This window comes from Trichosurus vulpecula, chromosome 9, assembly GCF_011100635.1.
Source record: "Trichosurus vulpecula isolate mTriVul1 chromosome 9, mTriVul1.pri, whole genome shotgun sequence".
Taxonomy (NCBI): Eukaryota; Metazoa; Chordata; class Mammalia; order Diprotodontia; family Phalangeridae; genus Trichosurus; species Trichosurus vulpecula.
In genome coordinates, this window is record NC_050581.1 from 191871675 (window position 1) to 191893250 (window position 21576).

Genomic DNA, 21576 nt, shown 5'->3' on the forward strand with positions numbered 1-21576 from the left:
TATAGAAATGCATTTCAAACTATAAAGCATTATATAACTGCTACTTATTATTATGCAGATGTGGATGTGTATATATTGATGTGTGTATGTGTCTATACATGCGTAATACATAATCTACACAGAAATAAGAAAAATCCAAACGAAGGAAAGATTTGCTCTTCCCAGTGGGAAGGAGGGGTCCCCAAAGGCTCCCATTTCAAGAAGGCATCATGCATTTCTCTCCAGCCCACTACTAAACCTCCTTAATGAAATTCAAATAATGAGACTGATCTTCCCATCTACCCTGATAAAACACAGTACACGCAAAATTGCTCTTGCCCTGCTTACGACACCCAGCCTGACGGGCCATCTACTGAATTTGTGCACCATTCTATGTGCCTTGGCTAAGAAGATGGGGCTGGATAATGACACCATCACCACCACCAGCCACAGCATCTATGAAGTCCTTTGTTCTGCAAAGTACATTGCATACATTCTCGTGTTTGGGAAATTGCCCTGTGGTTTCTGTGACCTCAGCCCACTCATTGTCAAGGCTCTGGGCCATGGAAGGCAGTGAACACAGGAAAATTAAGACCAGTAAGAACTCAAGGGTTGATGCAGAGATACAGGGGGTGTGAGAGTGTTACCAATTATGTTCAGAGTGTAAGAAGTGGAGCCAAAATGTGTGATTAGAAAGCAAAGTGAGAACAAGAGACTACAGATCATGGCTGAAGTGGCCTGGTGATGCCCTTGAGATAAAAGTTATGTACAAAAGCCCCAAGAGGAATGGGCAGCATTGAGAGGTTGCAATCTGCGTCACAGGAGGTATAGGTCACCCTAAGTAAACTAAGCACAAGGCAAGCAAAGGTATTTTTTCTTTATGTTATGATGAATCTGACAGATACACTCCAGGTTTGACTCCTTAGAGAAGCCCCATAGGATCCAGCAAGTCACCAAAATAAGCTTTTTTCTGGTCCTAACATAACAAATTTTGGAGCCAGGTGAGACTTCAAAAGACATCTAGCTTAGTCTCCTGCCATCAGACTAATGACATATTAATATACTCATATTGAGAGACAAGGCAACTGAGACCCGGAGAGGTTAGATGACTCACTCAAAGTCACACAGTTATTATTAGAGAGAAAACTAAAACCCAGCTCCCCTTCCAGCTATCCAAGTAATCTTTTCAGTCATATGACATTGTCACTGACCTCCTGGTACAACCAGAATTTTGATAGTCCCTTTGTCTTCTTTCCCACAGTCAGCCCTATATCCCATCCTGCCCTCCATCCTTCTTTAACCTGCCTATTAGCTAACTAAGGGTCTCCTCCAACCACCTGCCCCCAACATAATCTTTCCTCAATGGAGATTATTTCCATTGCTTCCATCAGCTGGAGTTTGGGGTTGCCCCCTTTCCCAACAGTGGGCTAAAAGAAAATATGATTTACTATGTTGCCCATTTGGAGCATCGAAGAAAAGGATGAGGTCATATTATAGTGTTCCATGGACATGAACAGGGTGTTGGTCACAATGCAGAGGGTGACGACGAGCTCTGTGAAAGGGTCCATCACGATATTTGATATCAGATCCTTGAACTTCACCCAGGGCTCACAGCATTCCCAAATCAGATACTTCCGAGCAAAGCGGATCCAGCAAGGGGGGCACCTCTGCTCAGATTCTTCAAGTTCTAAATAAAATAAGAATCAACCCATGAGTGCTCGATTACATGTCAAAAGAAAGAAGTTCTACCAAGCACAGAATGGAAAGTAATTAAGAATCTGAGCTAGGAAGGACTTGATGAGGGCTTCCTACTTTTTTTTAAAGCGCTCCAAGGATAGAAATTCCAAACATCCCTCTATTCCCTGGCCCAGGGTTAAATCATGTCAATGTTTTGAAAGTTCCTCCCTATGTTTCAATGAATTCTCTCTTGCTGCTTTAATGAAGATTCCCAGCTCTCTCTGGAGATACAACATTAATGGGGTAGGATTGAATTGTAAGAATGCTTTAAAGCAGGGCTGTCCAAAATATGGCCCCTGGGCCACATGCAGCCCACCTGTGAGTTTTAATTTTCACAAGCAAAAAAATAAAATAAAAATTTGCACGGAATGCATATTAGATTTTTAATTCCATCACTAATAAATAATCTCGTTGATGTTAATTTTCTTTGGTGTTTTAAAGCAGTATTACGCACAGAACATCACACGGAATTTTCAATAGATCTGTGGGATGTGTTTCACCTGTACGATGCAGTCTAGTCAGTATGCACCTACCTTTATGCTGCTGTGTTGTCGCTTTGTTGTTTTGTGTTTGTTTTCATGCTTTGCACCTGTCATATTGATGACACATGTTCCTCCACTTTCTATTAGTGTACCATATTTTTTATTCTGGGTGTGGCCCTCGAATAATTATCTTATTTTAATTTGGTCCTAAGATGACCTAAGGTAGGACAGCCCTGCTTTGAAGACTTGATCAAGTAGCCCTTCAGTCTTCTTGTATCCAGGATAATCTGTCCCAACTCAGCTCTACTCTAGAGAACTATTTCCATCTTTTTGGGCAGCTCCATCAATCTTGTCTGGAACAGTTCTGGTCTCTCTACCTCCCTATTCAGTGCTCAGGAATCTCTTTTTGATGAGATCTCCAAAATTGATTGACCCATCTCACTAAACTTGTCCTGAATTTCCTCCTGCCTTATAGAAGTTAGATTTAACTCAGCACATGCCCAAACATGACTCTGTAGATTTAGTCTTTGGGACTCTTTGTCTCTGTACCACTCAAAGTTCTCTGACCAGATGTTGTTCATTTGAGAAGGTAGAAAGAAGGAAAAGGAAATGAGGCACTCCGGACTTAGTGTTTAAATTTCAGAGTTCATAATTATTTCTGTGGAGGAAACACTTGCAGAAAACCTAACCTTAACTCTAGATGTTTATTGATTATTTTACAGGTGAGGAAACTGAGGCACACATAAGTTAAGTGACTTTTCCAGTAAGTTCAAGAAACAGGACTTGAACCCAAGTATTCCTGCCTTCAAATCCACTGCTCTATTATTACACCTCTTGATAAAGTCTAGATCACAAGTTCTTAACTTGGGGGTCTATGAACTCTTTAAAATATTTTAATAACTATATTTCAATATAATTGGCTTTCTCTGTAATTATATATTTGTACATATGTATATACATAAATATATGTATATGATAGTGTGTATATACATATGCATATATTACGCCTTTAAAAAGGTGATTCTGTGTAGGAGGAGAAGAGAAGGCAGGTGAGGGAGGAATGAGTGAATCTTGCTCTCATCAGATTTGGCCTGAGGAGGGAATACCATACGTACTCAGTTGGGTATCTTACCCCACAGGAAAGAAGAGGGAGGAAGATAAAAAAAAAAATAAAAGGGTGGGGATGATGGAGGGGAGGGCAGATGGGGTGGAGGTAATCAAAACAAACACTTTGGAAAGGGGACAGGGTCAAGGGAGAAAATTCAATAAAGCGGGATGGGTTGGGAAGGAGCAAAATGTAGTTAGCTTTTCACAACATGAGTATTGTGGAAGGGTTATACATAATAATACATGTGTGGCCTAGGTTGAATTGCTCAACTTCTTAGGGAGGGTGGGTGGGGAGGGAAGAGGGGAGAGAATTTGGAACTCAAAGTTTTAAAAACAGATGTTCAAAAACAAAAAAAAAGTTTTTGCATGCAACTAGAAAATAAGATACACAGGCAATGGGGCATAGAAATTTATCTTGCCCTACAAGAAAGTAAGGGAAAAGGGGATGGGAGGGGAGTGAGGTGACAGAAGGGAGGGCTGACTGGGGAACAGGGCCACCAGAATATACACCATCTTGGAATGGGGGGGAGGGTAGAAATGGGGAGAAAATTTGTAATTCAAACTCTTGTGAAAATCAATGCTGAAAACTAAATATATTAAATAAAAAAAATGTGCATTAAAAAAAAGGTGATTCTGAGAAGGGGTGTGTAGTGGGCTTCACTACTCCTTGGTGAGCATGACATATGTCTTCCCTTATCCTTTTGTCTTCTATGCCCAAAGGAAGGAAGGATAGGAAAACCATCCTCCATATCCAAAGTTTCCCCAAATTTATATAAAAAGTCTATTCCTTCACCTCCTGAGGAACTTCTCTAAAACACCAGGCCAAGCAGTTAGGCATAATTTATCTTGGGACTTTCCCCCAGACAGAAATATCCATCACCCTCAGCCTGTGGGTTGCTACCCCTATCATGAACATGGTGGAAGGGTTGGCTGCAGAGTGAATGTCCCACAGGGGACCATATCTATTGTCATATCTCATGGGGGCTAAGTTTTCTTCCTTGGGAATTTAGGGCTCCTATTTCTGTCTTTGGGATGACTTCCTTTCTATTGCCATTTTGGGACAAGTATATTTCATATTCCCAGATCCTGATTATTCTCAACCAACTGATTCAGTCACCCCAAAACAGGTTCCCAAGATAAATCCAAGTAACTGAATGACAACAGCTGACATTTATATGGTGCTTTAGTGTCCATGAAGCAGTTTACACTCAGGTGAGTGTCATGGACACACTTTGAGGTAGATGCTATTATCAGCCCGATTTGACAGGTGTGGAAACTGAGGATCTGAGAAGGGTCAGGGACACGCTCATGGTCTCACACAGCTGGTATGTGTACAAGAGAGGATTTGAGTTCCTGAACTTTCTGATGTCCTTCGTTGGCACCAGGGTGACCCTGGGTTCTTCAAAGCAACACCAGTGGAGAGCAAGCTTTGGCTAACTGGTTCTATGGGGACTTTCTGGCTCTGTTTTGTTGATTTTTGGCATTTGGGTTATGTTCCTATCACTGGCTATGGTCTCATCCATAATCCTCAGTTCTCCAATCCCTTGGGCCCAGTGGGCCAAGTGGCTCATCTCTTGACACCTGCTTCAAAGATGCCTTCAGACCTTTCAGCCATCCTTACATACTTCTCTTTGCCTGCATATTAGGACTGAGTGCCCTTCATGTCAGAACATCCACTAGGAATTCTTCTACTCAGGATATAAAAGCTATACATTGATCACACACTATGCCCAAAACAAGTGGCACAAATACTGTCCTCAGTTAAATTGGAGTTAGAAGGGACATGAGAGGGAGCTTAATTATTTCTAGTAACAAGGTGATAAGTTTCGTTGTTTCTCTGCTGCTGAAGAATTGTAGGTATGGTCAGGACCCTCTAAATTTGGCGCCCTTGGGAAAAAGTCTGATCACCCTGCCCTAGTTATAGCTCTGCTTCTTATTCTGGAGGCTTAATTGTTTTACTTCCAGATGTAGTTTCAGATATTTTTCTCTACTTTTGTCTTGCCCCCCTTTTAGGGGGCTAGACTCATGTTTTCCTTGATATAAGAAACTCCCAATAAGAAAATGCCCTCTATCACCATACATTGGCAACTATTCTATAGCTTAGATTCTCAAGAGAGTCATGCAGGTCCCTGAGAGGTTAAAGGGCAGCTGGTATGGGTCAGACACAGGATTTAAACCTGTCTTCCTAACTTTGAAGCCAGCCTTTTATTCACTACACCATACTGGCTTGCTACTGTGCATAGAATAAGGCCTTAATATGTACTTGTTGAGTTGAATTAAATGGAATCCCCATTTCTCTTGTTTTATTCCTGCTAGCCAGCTCTGGGTCCTTAGAGGGTTAGCTGTCCTCCTGATTCATGCTGACATGTTGCCTACACAGCATCACTCTGGCCTTAGTCAAGTATTTACAATATACCAGTGTGGACTGGTGCGGGTGGCTGGTGATTAACTTCCATAAAGATGTGAGACACAAGGCCACATAGGCATGATGAAGAGACCCTGGCTAAATCTGGGGGAGGATCTTAGCAAGGACCATAACAAAAACAACAAAGGGAATGTATTAAAGTGAAAGTTTACCCTCGAGGACAGAAGTAATGATACTGACTACACTCACTGCCCTTTTCACTCGGAATGGTTCATCAAAATACTCTGCAGACAAGGTGTGAGCTGCCAGTGCATTCTTCTTTCTGCCTTCTTCAGAAGTCTGTGGACACACAAAGGTGCAGTTAGGGATGAGCCATCCAGTGGGGCTCACCCAGCATTATCTCTGGTAGGAGAGGGTGATGGTTTGTCCACTTTGAGGTGAGATGCAAATTGTGGGAGAGGGATGGAGAGATGGGCAGGAGAACAGTGGCTCACTCAATGTGGCGGCCAGGCTCCTGAGAAACTGTTGGGGATGTATTGGGTTGGGCAGGGGTTCTACTCTCTGTCCCTGTAAGAGCTTCTCCCTCTCAGTGGATGGCTTTTCCTAGAACCTCTATTTAAGGAGGGCGCCCAGACTGGCATACTTCCTCTGCCAGGTACCTCTGTCTCCCTCCCCATTCCCCTTTCAGCTTCTTTTTATGTGTTGGGGCCAGTGGCCATCTTTCTTTCCACTTGTTTTTATTTTTCCACCATTTAGCACAGTGCTTGAGACACAGGAAGCACTCAATAAATGTTTGGTGAGTTGACTGGCTTGGATACCATCCAATGCAATCCCTGTCATGGAAAGCATTCCTGAAGCTGCTGGGAGTTTGGACTGGAGGATTTCTGAGATCCCTTCTCACCCCATGTTTCTATGATTTTCCCCAAGAGGGACAGTGATTTCCATAAGGTCACACAACTGGTGAGTGGTCACCCCACAACAAGAACTTAGGTGGCCTGACCACCCCAGTCCTAATGCTCTTTCTAATTTTTATCCACTTTATCCATACTTTCTGTGACATGGTTTCCAGGACCCACTGTCCTGATGGACCCAAGACAAGTGGGTAGAGCCTGGGTAATTCACAAACTGGATATTGAACTTCTGAGGAAGTGTGAGTTATAGTTACTATTGAGGACACACCAGGAAGTGAGGGCCTCAGGATCAGGGAATGTGAAGCACAATTAGAGAAATTAGAAATGATGAGCCAGAAAAAAAGATGGGAATTGAAATGGAGAGGCATATAGGATAACAATCTTTAATTAGCTAAAGGGCTGTAATGTGACAGAGGGATCTGACCTATTCTTCTTGGCTCTAGAAGAGAGAGTCAGGGCCAATAGATGGAAGTTTCCAAAAGGCAAATTTAGATTTGATGGTGGGAAAAACTTCCTAACAATTTGAATTGCCCCAAAGTGGAATGGTCTATCTGATGACACTGGGTTTCTCCCTTCCCTCCATTCAAACTCTTTAAGCAAAAGGAAGATGGCCATTTGTTGAAGATGCTGGCTAGGGCATTCACACTAAGGGTGGGGAGGGACCAGATGGCTTCTGGAGTCCTGTCCTTCTCAAAGTGTCTTGGATCATTCCATTCTAAATCCCAGATTGCACCAATATTGGCTTTCCCACTTACCATATCTACTTTTTCAGATGTTTCAGTCACCCCTGAGGATGTGACATTCCCAGAAGTAGGGTCTCCACCAAACAAAGAAGGCTTCCCGTTGCATTCTCCAGGGTTGCTTGGCTCTTTGCCATCCTGCCTGGAGGTGGGCATGGGAGGTTGAGATGAGGCAATCCTTTGGTTTTGCATACTCATGCGCCGCCCCATATGTGACAAAAGCAAGGACCCTCGACGACTCTCATTCTCCTTATTGGTGATTTTCTCATCATCGGTAAAGACAGAGTCCAGACCATCTTGACTCTTGAGATTAAAGTTTCCATAGCTGTACCTTCTCTTGCCTGAATTGCCATAGTTAATGCTAAGGAAAGACTGGGTACCAACCCCAGAGGAAAGAGAAGAAAGCCGTATTTTAAAAAATCTTATAGAATGACAGAGCCGTCCTTAATTGAAGTTGACCTTTTCTCATTGTTCCCTGGAAAAATCTTTTGCCCCTGACCATCATCCTTCTCCTGGCCTCAGATTTAATCTTCCAAGTAACTTCATTCTCCCATGTATTCTCGTTCCAGGTTCCAATACCTCACAGCAATATGGTTTTTGTGAGTGGTCCTCATCACTGACACACGACATTATGATTCCTTTACAAAAATGTGACTACTGCCTATCATCAGAGATCTACTTCAACCCTAGCTACTTTGGAAGTACTTCCCAGAGTTGGAGTTCCATTTCAATTGCATTCAACCAAGCAAACACTTATTAAGAGCCTACTGTGTACAAGGTGAGAGGCAGCGAAGTATGGGGAATAAGGAGCTGGCTTCAGAGCCAGGAAGACTCCTATTCAAGTCCTTCCTCTGACCCATCCTGGCTGTATGACCCTAAGCAAGTCCCTTACCCTCTCAGTGCCTTGAAGCAATAAACTTTTAGATAAGCTGCCAATATGCATCCATGAAGGAAGTTTTCCCACAAGGAGTTTCTTATGCTATTAAATCACAGGTACAGACCAAAATGTGTAAGGAACTACACTACTAGGTACTATGGATACAAAACTAAACAGGAGCTGGAATTCTGCTGAGGCTGGTCTCAAGGAACTTCCAATCAGGAGCCCAGGCTCTCCTTCATGCCACAATCAGGCACTAGAGGCTAGATACAGAGCTGACAGGGACCAGAGAGGCCATTAAATTCAATCCACTGAGGCCCAGAGTATGGAAGGGACTTGCCAAGGATATAAACATGATAAGAGGAAGAGTTGACTTTGGTGGAGTCTGGTTAAATATCTTTCTATAATAAAATGGTAACCCTCTGGGCTATTTGTGTGTGTGTATGTGAAAACAGAATTAGTTGAGTGGTTCATAAACCATGTTTGTCAAACATGGTTCTCCATTAAGTATGAGGAAAAATTTTATAATTCCTAGTGGGGATAGTAGAGGGAATCAGCAACCCCATTAAAATCTGATTATCCTAACTTTCACTTCTCATTTCAGACTATATCATAAACACAGGAGAGATATAGGGCTCTGGAATACTGGGGTACAGTAGGCCCCCATAGGGCACAGCTCAGCCACTGGCCTCTCTGCCAAGGCCATCTGCAGCAGTGAGGTTCCCAAGGTTTAGCTTGTCGGGAGAGAGGATCTGCAACAAAACATTGAAAGAAAAGAAGCATAGACTCCTAGGACCTCAGAGCTGAAGGACACATTCTGATGCCTACCCTAGATTTGGGGAAAGTCAATATCAAAGGGTTCAGGGAAATTGTAGGCAGGGTCCCATCTTCTAAAACTAGTTCTACATGGGAAGTGAGCTCAAGAGGGTTGGGAAGCTCTCAAGAATGCATTCCCAAAGACAAAAAGAAATTACTACAGGGCAGTAGAAAGGGGAGAATAAAGAGACTGATGTAGCTGCAGAAGGAACTCATCAGCTAACTCAGATTAAGTAAAGGTCGCTAATTGAGGCAACTCTAAGAATAGTGTCAGGGTGCACAGTGACCTGAGGCTGGTGATAAATGGCAAGAAAAAGTAAAAGGGCTGCTAGAGGTGAGAGGAAAATCAAAGAAGGAATAGAACCACTGATCAAAGTGGATGGGACAACAATAATGGAAGATCGGATCAAAGAGGAACCACTCAACTTAGATTTGATTCACTTCTTTTGCAAAGGTGAATGATTTTTATATTGGAAAGAGACAAAAAATAACTATCAGAGCGTTGAAACCCTCAATGAACTCAAGTCACTAAGCCTGGACAGATGAATCTTATAGAATTAAGAGAACTGGCAAATGTAATTATTGAGCTGCCAGAAATCTTTGAAAGAACACGTCGAGTGGATTTGGCACACAGGACTGGTGAAAGGCAAACGCTGAACTGCTTTTTTTTCCTAAGAGTAGGTTGACATCTGTCAACTCTTGGGTGGTGAGCATGACTTTGATTCCTGGCAAGATTTTACAATGTATTATTAAAATGATGGTTAGTAAATATATAGAAAATGAAGTACTGATCACAAAGAGCCAACAGGGCTTCACCCAGAACAGGTCACGTCAGACTAACCTCTTTTCTTCTTTAGATTGGGTTACTAGGAGGGGTGTGTTGGAGCGAGCTGGAATGGCTTATGAGAACTGGTGGTTTAATATTCAGCGTGAGTTTTTCTACCTCAGAGAATGCTGCAATGCTATCAGGTCCTGATTTATTGTTTTGTTAAGGTCTAGACTTACAAAAGGGATGAAGAAAAATGTTAATAACGCAGATTAAACTTAAAGTGTGTACTGTGCTTTTTTTTTTTAGAGAGTCAGTTGTTAAATACTTACCAACACACTTCTGATTGCTAGATTATTAGTAGAAGAATGCTATAGACATCGTTTTACCTAGATTTTAGCAAAGTATTTGACAAAGAATTTTACATAATAGGAAACCAAAGAGCACTGACACAATAAAACCACATTAGTGATTAAAAGCAGAGGTAAAAGTGATGGAATAATGACAATAATATCTCAAATTGATATAAGGTTTGCAAAGTGACAGATTACATACATATATACATATGTGTGTGGATATATATGTGTGTGTATACATATACACATGCATACATATATATGTATGTATCAATTCTCATTTGATCTTCATAAGAACCCTGGGAAATAGGTGCTATCATCATCTCCATTTTACACACAAAAAAACTAAGGCTGAGAAACATTAAGTGATTTGTCCAGCATCACATAGCTATCTAGTAAGTATGTGAGGTAGAATTAAAAGTAGGACTTTATGACTCCAATTCAGTGATCTATCTCAGGGGTTCTCAGTTTGTGTGTGTGTGTGTGTGTGTTTGTGTGTGTGTGTGTGATGGGCCTATTGGAATTTTGAGGAAGACTATGAACCCCTTCTCAGAATAATGGTCTTAAATAATTAGAGAAAATGCTAAATTTCAATTAGAGGTTAGTAAAAAAAGAGATGCAATTTCCTTCCATTCAAATTCAAGGGCCTCCTTAAATCTAGCCATGAATTCCAAGTTAAGAACATCTTCTTCAGGGGACAGAACCAATACTCCAGAGTGAAATCAGCATACTTGCCAAGCTTTCCCAACACATCACTCTACAGCAACTTTTAAAAATGAGCCAAACCAAATTCTGAGTGGGAAAGTCAGCAAAAAGTCACAGTGAGTCATTAAATCATTAAGGGCAGCTAGGTGGCCCAGTGGACAGAGTGTCAGATCTAAGTTCAAATCCAGCCTCTGACACTTACTAGTTGTGTGACCCAGGGCAAGCTACTTAACCCTGTTTGCCTCAATTTCCTTATCTGTCAAATAAGCTAGAGAAGAAAATGGCAAACTACTCTGGTATCTTTGCCAATGAAGAGTCAGACACAACTGAATCAACTAAACAACAACCTTCAGCTTAGGAAGTCAGAAAAAGAGGTCTACAGACACTAGGATGGGGGCTAGTTGGGAGCATGGCATGAGAGGAGCAGCACCATGCTGGCTGTGGTCTATGGTAGCCTCAATGGACATTAGGAGCAGTCAAGTACCCAGGAATCAATAAGTGGACTGAACAACTGGTCAGAAAGAGATCCCGGGGCATTGTTGTATCACTGGGAGCAGGACCAGTTGCTATCTTGCAGCTTTGTCATCCATTAACCAGTTTTGGATCGCAGTTCCAGAAAGTCCCAGTCATGTGGAAGCAGGGACCAGAGTATGTATAAAAAAAAGGTAAACTCAAGTGAGATATCATGAACTGTGCAACAAGGTTAGTTTATATTCGTATATGGAATGAATTAACAACCCACATATCATCATTATTATCACCCCAATTATGAGGCTACTTAGACAGAGGGTATGAGTGTAAGTCCATTATGCTGAGATGATCTCAAAAGAAGAATGGAAGGGTAAGAAAGAGGAATGCACTAAGAAAAGGCGAAAGAAGGGAAAAGGACCCACATATACAAAAATATTTGTAGCAGCTCTTTTTGTGGTGGCCAAGAATTGGAAATTGAGGGGATGCCCATCAGTCAGGGAATGGCTGAACGAGTTTGTGGTATATGAATATAATGGAATACCATTGTGCTATAAGAAATGATGGACTTCAGAAGAACCTGGAAAGACTTATATGAACTGATGCTGAGTGAGGGGAGCAGAACCAGGAGAACATTATACACAGTTACAGCCACATTGTGCGATGACTAATTTTGATAGACTTGGCTCTTCTCAGCAATGCAAGGTTCTAAGACAACTCTGAAAGGCTCATGATGGAAAATGCTATCCACATCCAGAGAAGGAATTATGGATCTGAATGCAGATCGAAGCAGACTATTTGCTCTCTCTCTTTTTTGTTTTCTTTTGTTTCTTATTTCTCATGGTTCATTCCATTGGTTATAATTCTTCTTTACAACATAACTAATGTGAAAATATGTTTCACATGAATGTATATATGGAGCCTATATCAGATTGCATGCCATCTTGGGGAGGGAGGAGGAAGGATGAGGAGAAAATCTAACTAAAAAATTTTAACTCAAAAGCTTGTGGAACTGAATCTTGTAAATTAAAAATAAGTAAATAAATTTAAAAATAATAAAAAAGAATGGGGGAAAGAAAAAGAAAAATGGGGACTGTTTCACATAAAAGAGGCATACAAGGAAGAGTTTTTATATATGAGGAAAATGAGAGAGAGAGCAGGCAACACTTAAACTTCACTCTCATCTGAATTGGTCCAAGCAGGGAAATGTGTGTGTACACACACACATAGAACATGAACACACAGAATTGAATATAGAAATTCATCTTACCCAATATGGAAGTAGGAGGGGAAGGGGCTAAGTAAAAAAGGGCAAGATTGATAAGAGGGAGGGTAGATTAAAAAGTAAAACAGACTTTTGAGGATGGGAAAGGGTAGAAAAGAGAAGGATAAATAGAAGAGAAAGGGAATACACAATTAGCCAGCATAACTGAATATGAATGGGATAAACTCACCCACAAAATGGAAGGGGACAGCAGAATGGATTAGAAACCAGAATCCAACAATGTTTTGTTTACAAGAGACACATTTGTGAAGAAATTAAAATTATGCTATATCATTTAATAATTGATTCTACTCCATAATCAACCCTAGCCCTTATTTTGTCAAGTGCCATTTTTCAGTTAAGTTAAAAAACACAGTCCCTCCCAGTCCAAATCAGTTGAATGCATGGATAAAAGAGTAAAGTATGTTATCATACTCTTTCAAATAGTCCCTGGGATATTTGCTTACAAAGTAATTAACCTGGAACCTCTGCTTTGTTGCCTGTAAAAGAAAATCAGATTAGGCTGAGCCCCTACCCAAAAGACAATTCTTCTGTTTTTATCTCTTTTTGTGAAATTAGGGGTGGTTTGATCTTTCCTAAAGGAACAACTAACCCGATAGATGGTCCTGATTGGAGTGGTTCTGATTAAAGTAATTCTGATTTTCTAGCCAAGACTACTAGAGGCAGTTGAGACTCCTAAAGCAATTAACATTCCTTAGTTGTCAGAGGCACAATCATCCACACCTGATAGCCCCTCACCTTTCCCAGATGCAGCCAATTGTGACATTTCCCCAGCCACCTAGAACTTCTTTCCTGTTTCAGTAAAGAGGGTTTTCTCCTTTTCATGTTGGTCATTGACCTGACTGAGGGGACCAGTCTGACCTACTTTATTAACAGCTATATTAATAAACTGTTGGAGAAAATATATCTCAGTTCTGCCTTTGTTGAATTTTACTTGCCACAATTCTTGAAACAAAAAGACATGCAGAGTTAAAATAAAGGGCTAGAGCAGGGCTTATTCAGCTTAAGTAAAAAACAAAAAACAAAAACTTGTCGTGGAAAAAAATTGGAAAGTAAGAGGAGGGTAGGAGCCTGTCATTTGGGGAATGGCTAAACAAAATATGGGTTTTGAATTTAATGAAAATTATTGTGCCATAAGGAATGATAGCTAAAGAGATAATTTCAGAAGAAGCTGGAAAGACTTATGTGAACTGATGCAGAGTAAAGCAAAAAGAAGTGAACAGAATAGTTTTTTTTTCTATAATCAACATTATAAAAATGAATAATTTTGAAATATTTAATATTCTAACCAATTCCATGACCAACTGATTCTAGAGGCTCAATGATAAAGAATGCAACTCACTTCCTATAGGGGGGTGATAGATTAATATACAGAATGAGATGACTTTTTGGACTTGGCCAATGGGGGAATTTGCTCCTCTGTGCTTATTTGTTACAATGGTTTTCTTTCTTTCTTTTCTTTCTTTCTTTCTTTCTTTCTTTCTTTCTTTGGGGGAGGGAGCTAGGTAGGAAGGAGAAAAAAGCCTAATAATTGAAAAAATTATCTTAAAATTAAAAAATAAAGTAATAGATTTAATTGTAAAATTATATTACTGAAAGGCAGCATAGTGGATGGTATAACGAAAGGAGAAAAAATAAACTCCTACAATTACGGAATTGGAAAAAGATCTAGAAGCAAACAGACAAATGTGTTGTGTGTGTATGTATGTATGTGTATATATATATATGACAGATCAGAGAAATAGCATTTAAGAATTGCTGTTTTTCCTGAAAACTGTGAAGAAAATAATTTGAACTTTAGATGTTGGCATTATATAAGAAAAATTTTCCTAAAATATTAAAATGAAGAGATTATAAAAAGAAAGAATTCTCAGAATGCCAAAGGCAATGAACCCCAAGTTAAAGTCACCTAGATACAAATTGTTAAGCCTCAATACTCCAACAAAAAGGAAATGATCCTTCAAATAGCCAAGATAAAAGGTATAACATATAAAATAGTCATTTGAATTTCACAAGATTAAAAATAACAGGAGTTGGGATATTATATTTAGAAATGTAAGAGGGGATTTCCAATCCTCCCCTGGCCCAGGACAGATGATATAATCACTTGATAGAATCATAGATGATGAAGTATTAATGTGCTTAAGAAGTATTAACACCCCCATCCATCTCGTTATGCTGTGAGTACCTTTTTCTTACAATATCAGAATGGGCAAGGCCATTGGCTGGGCTAAAAATCGGCTAAACCCTTTAGGGTCCTTAAGAGGTTGAATTGCTGTATCTGAACACAATTCTGGCAAGAACCTATAGTCCAGGAGTAATCCAAACTCTGGTGGAGGTAGGAGAATTTATCTTTCCTCCTCCCCCATCCCCTATCTAATAGCAGAGTTACTTGATCAGAATGAGATGCCCTATTCAGGAACTGGAGAGTAAGTCTGAGATAGTTCTAGGCCACCTAGGAAGAAAAAGAGATACATATTCTTCACCAGACCCAAGAACAGAGAGAAATCATTTAAGAAGTGTAAAGACGTATCTCTACTGGCTTGCTATGAACTCAAGAGATACCTTAGCTCTGGCATTTAAGAGTCAAGATGTGGGCAAGACCCTGGGAGTTCCACTGAGTCATTGGACAAGCAGAGAAATTGTAGCTAGCAGGGTGCTTTATGAAGACCATACAAGGAAAGAAAGGATATGGAGATGCTGCAGTACCACAACTATGAGCTGTTTTGGCTATATACACATCCACCTTATGGGCGTGCCTTCCTATCATTGTCCTCATTCATTGTGCCCACATTCTCCATGGAAACCACATGCCTTTGTGGCTGAGTACACCTGCGATTTATAGGGAAAATGTTTGGTAGCTACTGTTCTTACTGTTCCATCTTAGCAAGTGCTTTTGCTAAGACTTAATTTTGTCTATGGGCTGATTATTCAGGGAAACACATTGGTAGAGGATTGTGAATTACAGTTTTTATGAATGAATATCCACAGAGGGTTACCCAGACCCTGAGGGTAGTAGCTGCCCTTTAATAACCCAAGCTATGAGGAGGAGTGCAAGTGGAGGGAGTATCCCAGAGGGAATTCTACAGAAAGGTGAGAAATTGAGATCCCCGCCCCCAACTTAGCCTCCCAGCATTCTTTTTGAAAACAAAAGACTGCCATGTAATAACCAAGAGAACTTTGAACAATTTGTGGACAAAAAGGCCCAACATTGGAGAAGCTTTTGACTAGAAACTAAGAGAGGAGCCTCCAAACAAACTGGGTCATAAAGCTAAACGCTTTAATTAGCAAGGTCGTTACAAGGGTGACTAACTAATTGCTATGTTAGTACAATCACCACAGGGGGATTAAACAAAGCAAAACTGTAGTATTGTTTTGGTAAACTACTGACTGACATAATTGGGCTCAAATGAAATAAGGGAAAGGATAATTATAAATGGATTTACTATGGCCATTACAGACAGAAAAAAGGTGGGGGAGGGGGGAGAAGGCTTGGAGAGGAAGAGGGTGGGAATCATATTTTTATAACAAATCAAAGGATTGGGACAGACCTATGATTTTACTGGTCTAAGGAACTCCTAGGTAAAAGAAATTCTCTCTACTAATGCAGGTTGGCATCTTTCTGAAATGTATTGTCTTAGAGAGTTACTTAGAGTACTCAGAGGTTGTTAGGTTACTTTCCTAGGGTTACAGAACCAATATAGAGCAAAAATGGGACTTGAAAGCGGGTCCCAGATTCAAGGGCAACTCTCTGTCCATTATACCATGATGTCTCTACACTAAAGAAAATTCCCTAAAAACAAAGTGAGGGGAATAATTTTCTCAAACTTATAGAGATCTCTATTTTATCCACAGAAACAGAGCTTTGTTTAGGAAATGGTTATATATTTCTGAGTCTGTAAAATTCGGAAAAGGATTAGTATTAGTGAAATAAGGAATAATGCATTTTTTGTCTGACAATGAATAGTTTAATTTAAAATAGTAGACAATTTAGTAAATGTAACAATTATAACCTGGGTTGTAATAGATTGAATTCTAGAAAAGGATTGTTGAAAGAATAAGAGTTATTGGATGAATTAAAGATAATCCAAGATTATATTGCTTACATGTCTAGTATTGAGGGGTGTATATAAATTTAAGGTAATGAATAGACTAAAGCTTCCCATGTTTCAACTAATTACAAAGATCTAGAGATTTGGTGATATGATTTTGATGGGGAATGGGACCTGGACTCCTAAAAGGAAAAGCTCCTCAAACTTTCCCACACAACCCAGCCCCCTGAACCCATTCCCTGGCATTCACCTGAGGCATCTGGCCCATCCCAGTCTACCCAGTTACTCAATAATCCTTTTAACTGTCTTTTCATTGTGGCCCTACCACTTAACTCCTTTCACTGTCTGCACCTGGACCACCCCAGGCTACTTGCCACTCCTTAATCCCATCCAGATCTTTTCACTGACCCTGTTTCTGTATAAAAGTACCAATCTTACCCCCATTAAATTGCACAGACTTTTAGAATCTCAGCCTCTTCTTTTGGTGATAAAATAAACCTCACTACTGCCTGGAAGGCTTGAGTGGTCAAATTCTTTCCAGGCAGAACCCCTGTACCCTTGCACTTCAGGGTTCCCAGCACCCAAAAAAACACAAGAATTTGACAAAGGAAAACTGAATTTGTAAAGTTTTAAGAGGGACATATAAGAGAATTATAATGAAAGGTGCTATTAATAACAAAAGTTACTAACATAAATAACAAAAATTATCAAGCATCTACTAACATAGTGGTAAAAGTATAGTGGAACAGTTAAATAACTTTAAAAAATAATTAGAAGTCAATAATACTGGGAGATTTCGATACTCCAATACTGGAATACAATAAATCAAACAAAGTGAAGTTACAGATTAATGTCCTAAAGAAAATAGATTTAACAAACATATGAACAGAATGGTATAGAAAAATTGGGAAAGATATATTTTCTTCAAGAAATGATGAGGTTCAGGGGCACCCCAAAATGTTGAGGTGCAAGGTCATCTCAAAAGAATTTGCTTAGGCCATCTCCAAACCAAATGAAGGCATTTATTGTGGGCAACACAATACACCAAGCAGGCTCCTTTGCCCCTGAAAGGAGATAAAACTAAAGGGAGACCCCAGCTTAAGGGGGGGGGGTGGCAGCCCCCTAAGGGAGAGGGGGTGCTTAAGGGGGATGCCCACTAGCCACTAGAGGCTATTGATTCTTATAGAGGAAAATCTACCATGGGGAGGGAGATGAGGTAATCAGGGACAGTAGTTCAAAGTTTTGGGCATGATCTATTATTATTATTCCATTGTTCAGCCCAGGGTGGAGGGGCTGGGGGCTCAGAGTTAGTTTTGGTATTTCATTGACCAGCCTACTTGAATCTCATTGTCTCCTAAAGTGGTACTTTAAATGGTGCCTGAGATAATGGGCTTCTCATTGACTGCTGTATTTGAATCTCGTCAAGACATACATTTGAAACATATAGAGAAATTGGAATATTTATAGAAATTGATCACATACTAGGACACAAAGGAACATAATTTCTGTTGTATATAAACTGATTTCAAAAACAGTGAAAGTTGGAATTCTATCTCAGTCCTTCTGTAAATGTAATTCTGATCTTCAAAACTGTCAGAAGGGGGAGGGGGAAAGAAAGGAGGCAGAGTGGGGGAGGGGGCAGTCAGAAGCAAAACACTTTTGAGGAGGGGCAGGGTGAAACTAGAGAGTTCTCTGATAAAGGCCTCATTTCTCAAACATATAGAGAACTGAGCCAACTTTGTGAAAATAAGAGCCATTCCCCAATTGGCTGAACAAGTTGTGGTATGTGATGATCATAGAATACTGCTATATTACAGAAAATGATGAGCAGGATGCTCTCGGAAAAACTGGAAAGACTTGCGCGGACTGATGCAAAGTAACTACAATATTGTAAAATGATCAACTGGGAATGACTTGGCTGTATTCTCAGCAATACAATAATCTCAGACAAGTCTAAGGGACTTAGGGTGGAAAATGCTATCCATCCCCAGAGAAAGAACTGATGGTGTCTGAATACACACTGAAGTATATCTTTTTCTTTCTTTATTTTTCTTGAGTTTTTTTTTCCTTGTCAAAGTTTTCTTTCATAACATGACTATTATGGTTATGTTTTGCATGTATACATGTACACATATATAACCTATATTGAACTGCTTGCCTTCTCATTGAGGTGGGGAGGGGGGAAGGAAGAGAGAGAATTTGGAACTCAAAGTTTTAAAAAAATGTTAAAAATTGTTTTTGCATGTATCTGGGGAAAATAAAATACTAAATAAAAATACAGAAAAAGCTGTCAGAAAAAGAAAACTATAAGTCGATATCAATGAACATCATTGCAGAACTATTCAACTAGATACTGGCAAGGAGAACACAATAAAATATTAAAGAACCATTCAGTATGATCAAGTAGGGTCATTATGATAACCAGAAATACGGGAATGGTTCACTATTGGGAAAATGATCAGGATAAGAAAAAAGCAAACATAAAACTTTCAATAAATGACAAAGAGGCTTCTGATAAAATACCATATCCTTTACTTTAAAAAAAAATGCTTGAGAAGTAAAGGAATGAAAGGATTAGTCTTTATCATGAAAAAAAAACACCCAACATTTATCAAGAACTGGCATGCCAGGTCATGGAAAAATGTTGGAAGTTTTTCCACTAAAAAGAAGAGTTGGCCATTCTAACCATTCCACATTGGTTTAGAGATACTAGCTACAGCAACAAGGTAAAGAGAAAAAAGTTAAAGAAATAAGAATAAGCTAATAGAGGTTAATAGAGATGTAAATCTCTCTGTTGGCAGACACTATGATCACAGATTTAGAACCAAAAAATTTATCAAAATAATATATCGTTTTTGCTTTATAGTAGGATATAATATAAACCAAACAAATCCTTAGTATTTTTACATATTCCTAACAAAAAAAAAGTAGAAGAGATATTCAGAGAAATACCACAGCCAGAGTGCTAGACTTTGTGAGAGATTGGCAAAAGTTAGGGAAAGTTAGGTTTTCACAGAAGGGTTAATTAAGTTCCACAGAATAATTAATGAAGTGTCAGCTCGAACAAAGAAGGCAATAAAAATTAAGTAAGGTAGGTGGACTCAACCAAGGAGAGAATAGCTAGTGGCTTTCTGAAAACCACAAACTCTGGATATAGGCAAAACTGGTCTAAACTGGCCAGATAATGGTCAGGCTTGAAGAGAAAACTGGCTAATTTGCTAATTGAATATTACATTACACACCCACAGGGAGGAGTTTTCTGCCATTTTTGAACATGGGACGTATGTTGAGGTGGGAAGAACATACTGAGGAGCTGCATGTGGGGGGCATGTAGGGAAGGTTGCAGCCCAGAAGGGGGCAGACCAATCCGTTCTCTGAAAGGAGGTACTGATGGTGCATTAATCTATGTCAGTCTAATAGGATAAAGTTGGTCTCACTCCTGTACTTTTCCACTCCTTCTTCCTAAAGAAGGGTGGAGTCTGCTTCCAGCCAGGAATGTTTACCAATTCCTTTGGATTCCTCAATAATAATAAATTGTCCTTGATACCTGAATTTCAGTGTCAAGCGTATTGCTAACAACTTGGAGTAAGGAAAGTCTGGGTTCGATTCCTGCTTTTTACATTTATTGGGATCCCTTCCTTCCTTCCTTTCTTCCTTCCTTCCTTCCTTCCTTCCTTCCTTCCTTCCTTCCTTCTTTCCTTCCTTCCTTCCTTCTCCTCCTTCCTTCTTTCCTTTCTTCCTTCTTTCCTTCCTTCCTTCTTCTTTCCTTCTCTCCTTCTCTTTCTCCCTTCCTTCCTTCCTTCCTCCCTCCCTCCCTCCTTTCCTCCCTTCCTCACGTCCTCTCTCTCTTCCTTTCTTTCTTTCTTTGTTTCTTTCTTTCTTTCTTTCTTTCTTTCTTTCTTTCTTTCTCCCTCCTTCCCTCTCTCCTTCCCTCCTTCCCTCCCTCTCTCCTTTCCTCTCTTCCTCTCTTCCTTCCTTCCTTTCTTTCTTCCTCCCTTCCTTCCTTCCTTCCTTCCTTCCTTCCTTCCTTCCTTCCTTCCTTTCTTTCTCTCTTTCTTTCTTTCTTTTCTTTCCTTTCTCCCAGTTCGCTCTGAAGGTTATAGCTTGGCCTCCCCAAGCTCCACTTAATGGCTGTATTTTGAGCCCTCCGGGCTTAGAGTGAATGTCAATGGTAATTGTTTCTCTTTTGAACCTCAGACCCGAGGGTCTTCCCCTTCCAGGTGTTTTCTTTTTCCTTTTTTCTAATTAATGGGGCCAGCCCTTGACTCACTTCTTATAGAGAGGCCTATTCACTGGAGGGGCATTACCTCACTCTTAAGTGAGTACATGAAAACACCTTAGCCTAAAAGGGCCAGAGTCTGCCATTGCATCCTGGGTCATCTCCAGTCATCCCAATGAATATCTGGTCACTGGATCCAGATGGCTCTGGAGGAGAAAGTGAGGCTGGTGACCTTGCACAGCCCTCCCTCACTGAAATCAAAGTCAACTGCAAGTCATGTCATCATTTCCCTGATGCCATGGTCCTCTTCGAAAATGAAGGACAAACACAACAACATGGGAGGGTTACAGCATCATAGCAACTGGAAGAGATCTCTGAGGTCATCTAGATCAGCTCCCTCAAAGAAGGGAAAGAGAGGCCTGGCGAGGGTAAGTGACCTGCCCAAGGCAGATGGGATTGAATTCTGAGACTGGCCCTTTTCCTGCTCCATTATTTGTAAAGTGGGAGATAATGAAAGCTCCCCTTCCCACCTCAGGGAGTTGTCATGAGGCTCAAATGAGATAACGTTTGTAAAGAATTTTGAAAACTTTAAAACATTCTACTATTCCTGTTATCATTAATGACAAACTATCAACCACTTCTACCTTAACTGGCCATGACACCCTCAAGTCCTATGTAAAGACAAAATGAAAACAATTTTAATGGAAAGAA

General features: G+C 40.2%; 1 protein-coding gene across 1 annotated transcript in view; it reads right to left on the bottom strand.

Moving 5' to 3' along the window:
- The window catches only part of LOC118832325 (sodium channel protein type 10 subunit alpha-like), a 98601-nt gene that overhangs the window by 40213 nt on the left and 36812 nt on the right, over positions 1–21576 (bottom strand). The window contains exons 11-13 of the mRNA XM_036739683.1: positions 7337–7693; positions 5883–6009; positions 1428–1666 (exon numbers count right to left, since the gene is read on the bottom strand). Coding sequence (XP_036595578.1) covers positions 1428–1666; positions 5883–6009; positions 7337–7693 — 723 coding nt within the window. The remainder of the gene's footprint in view (positions 1–1427; positions 1667–5882; positions 6010–7336; positions 7694–21576) is intronic.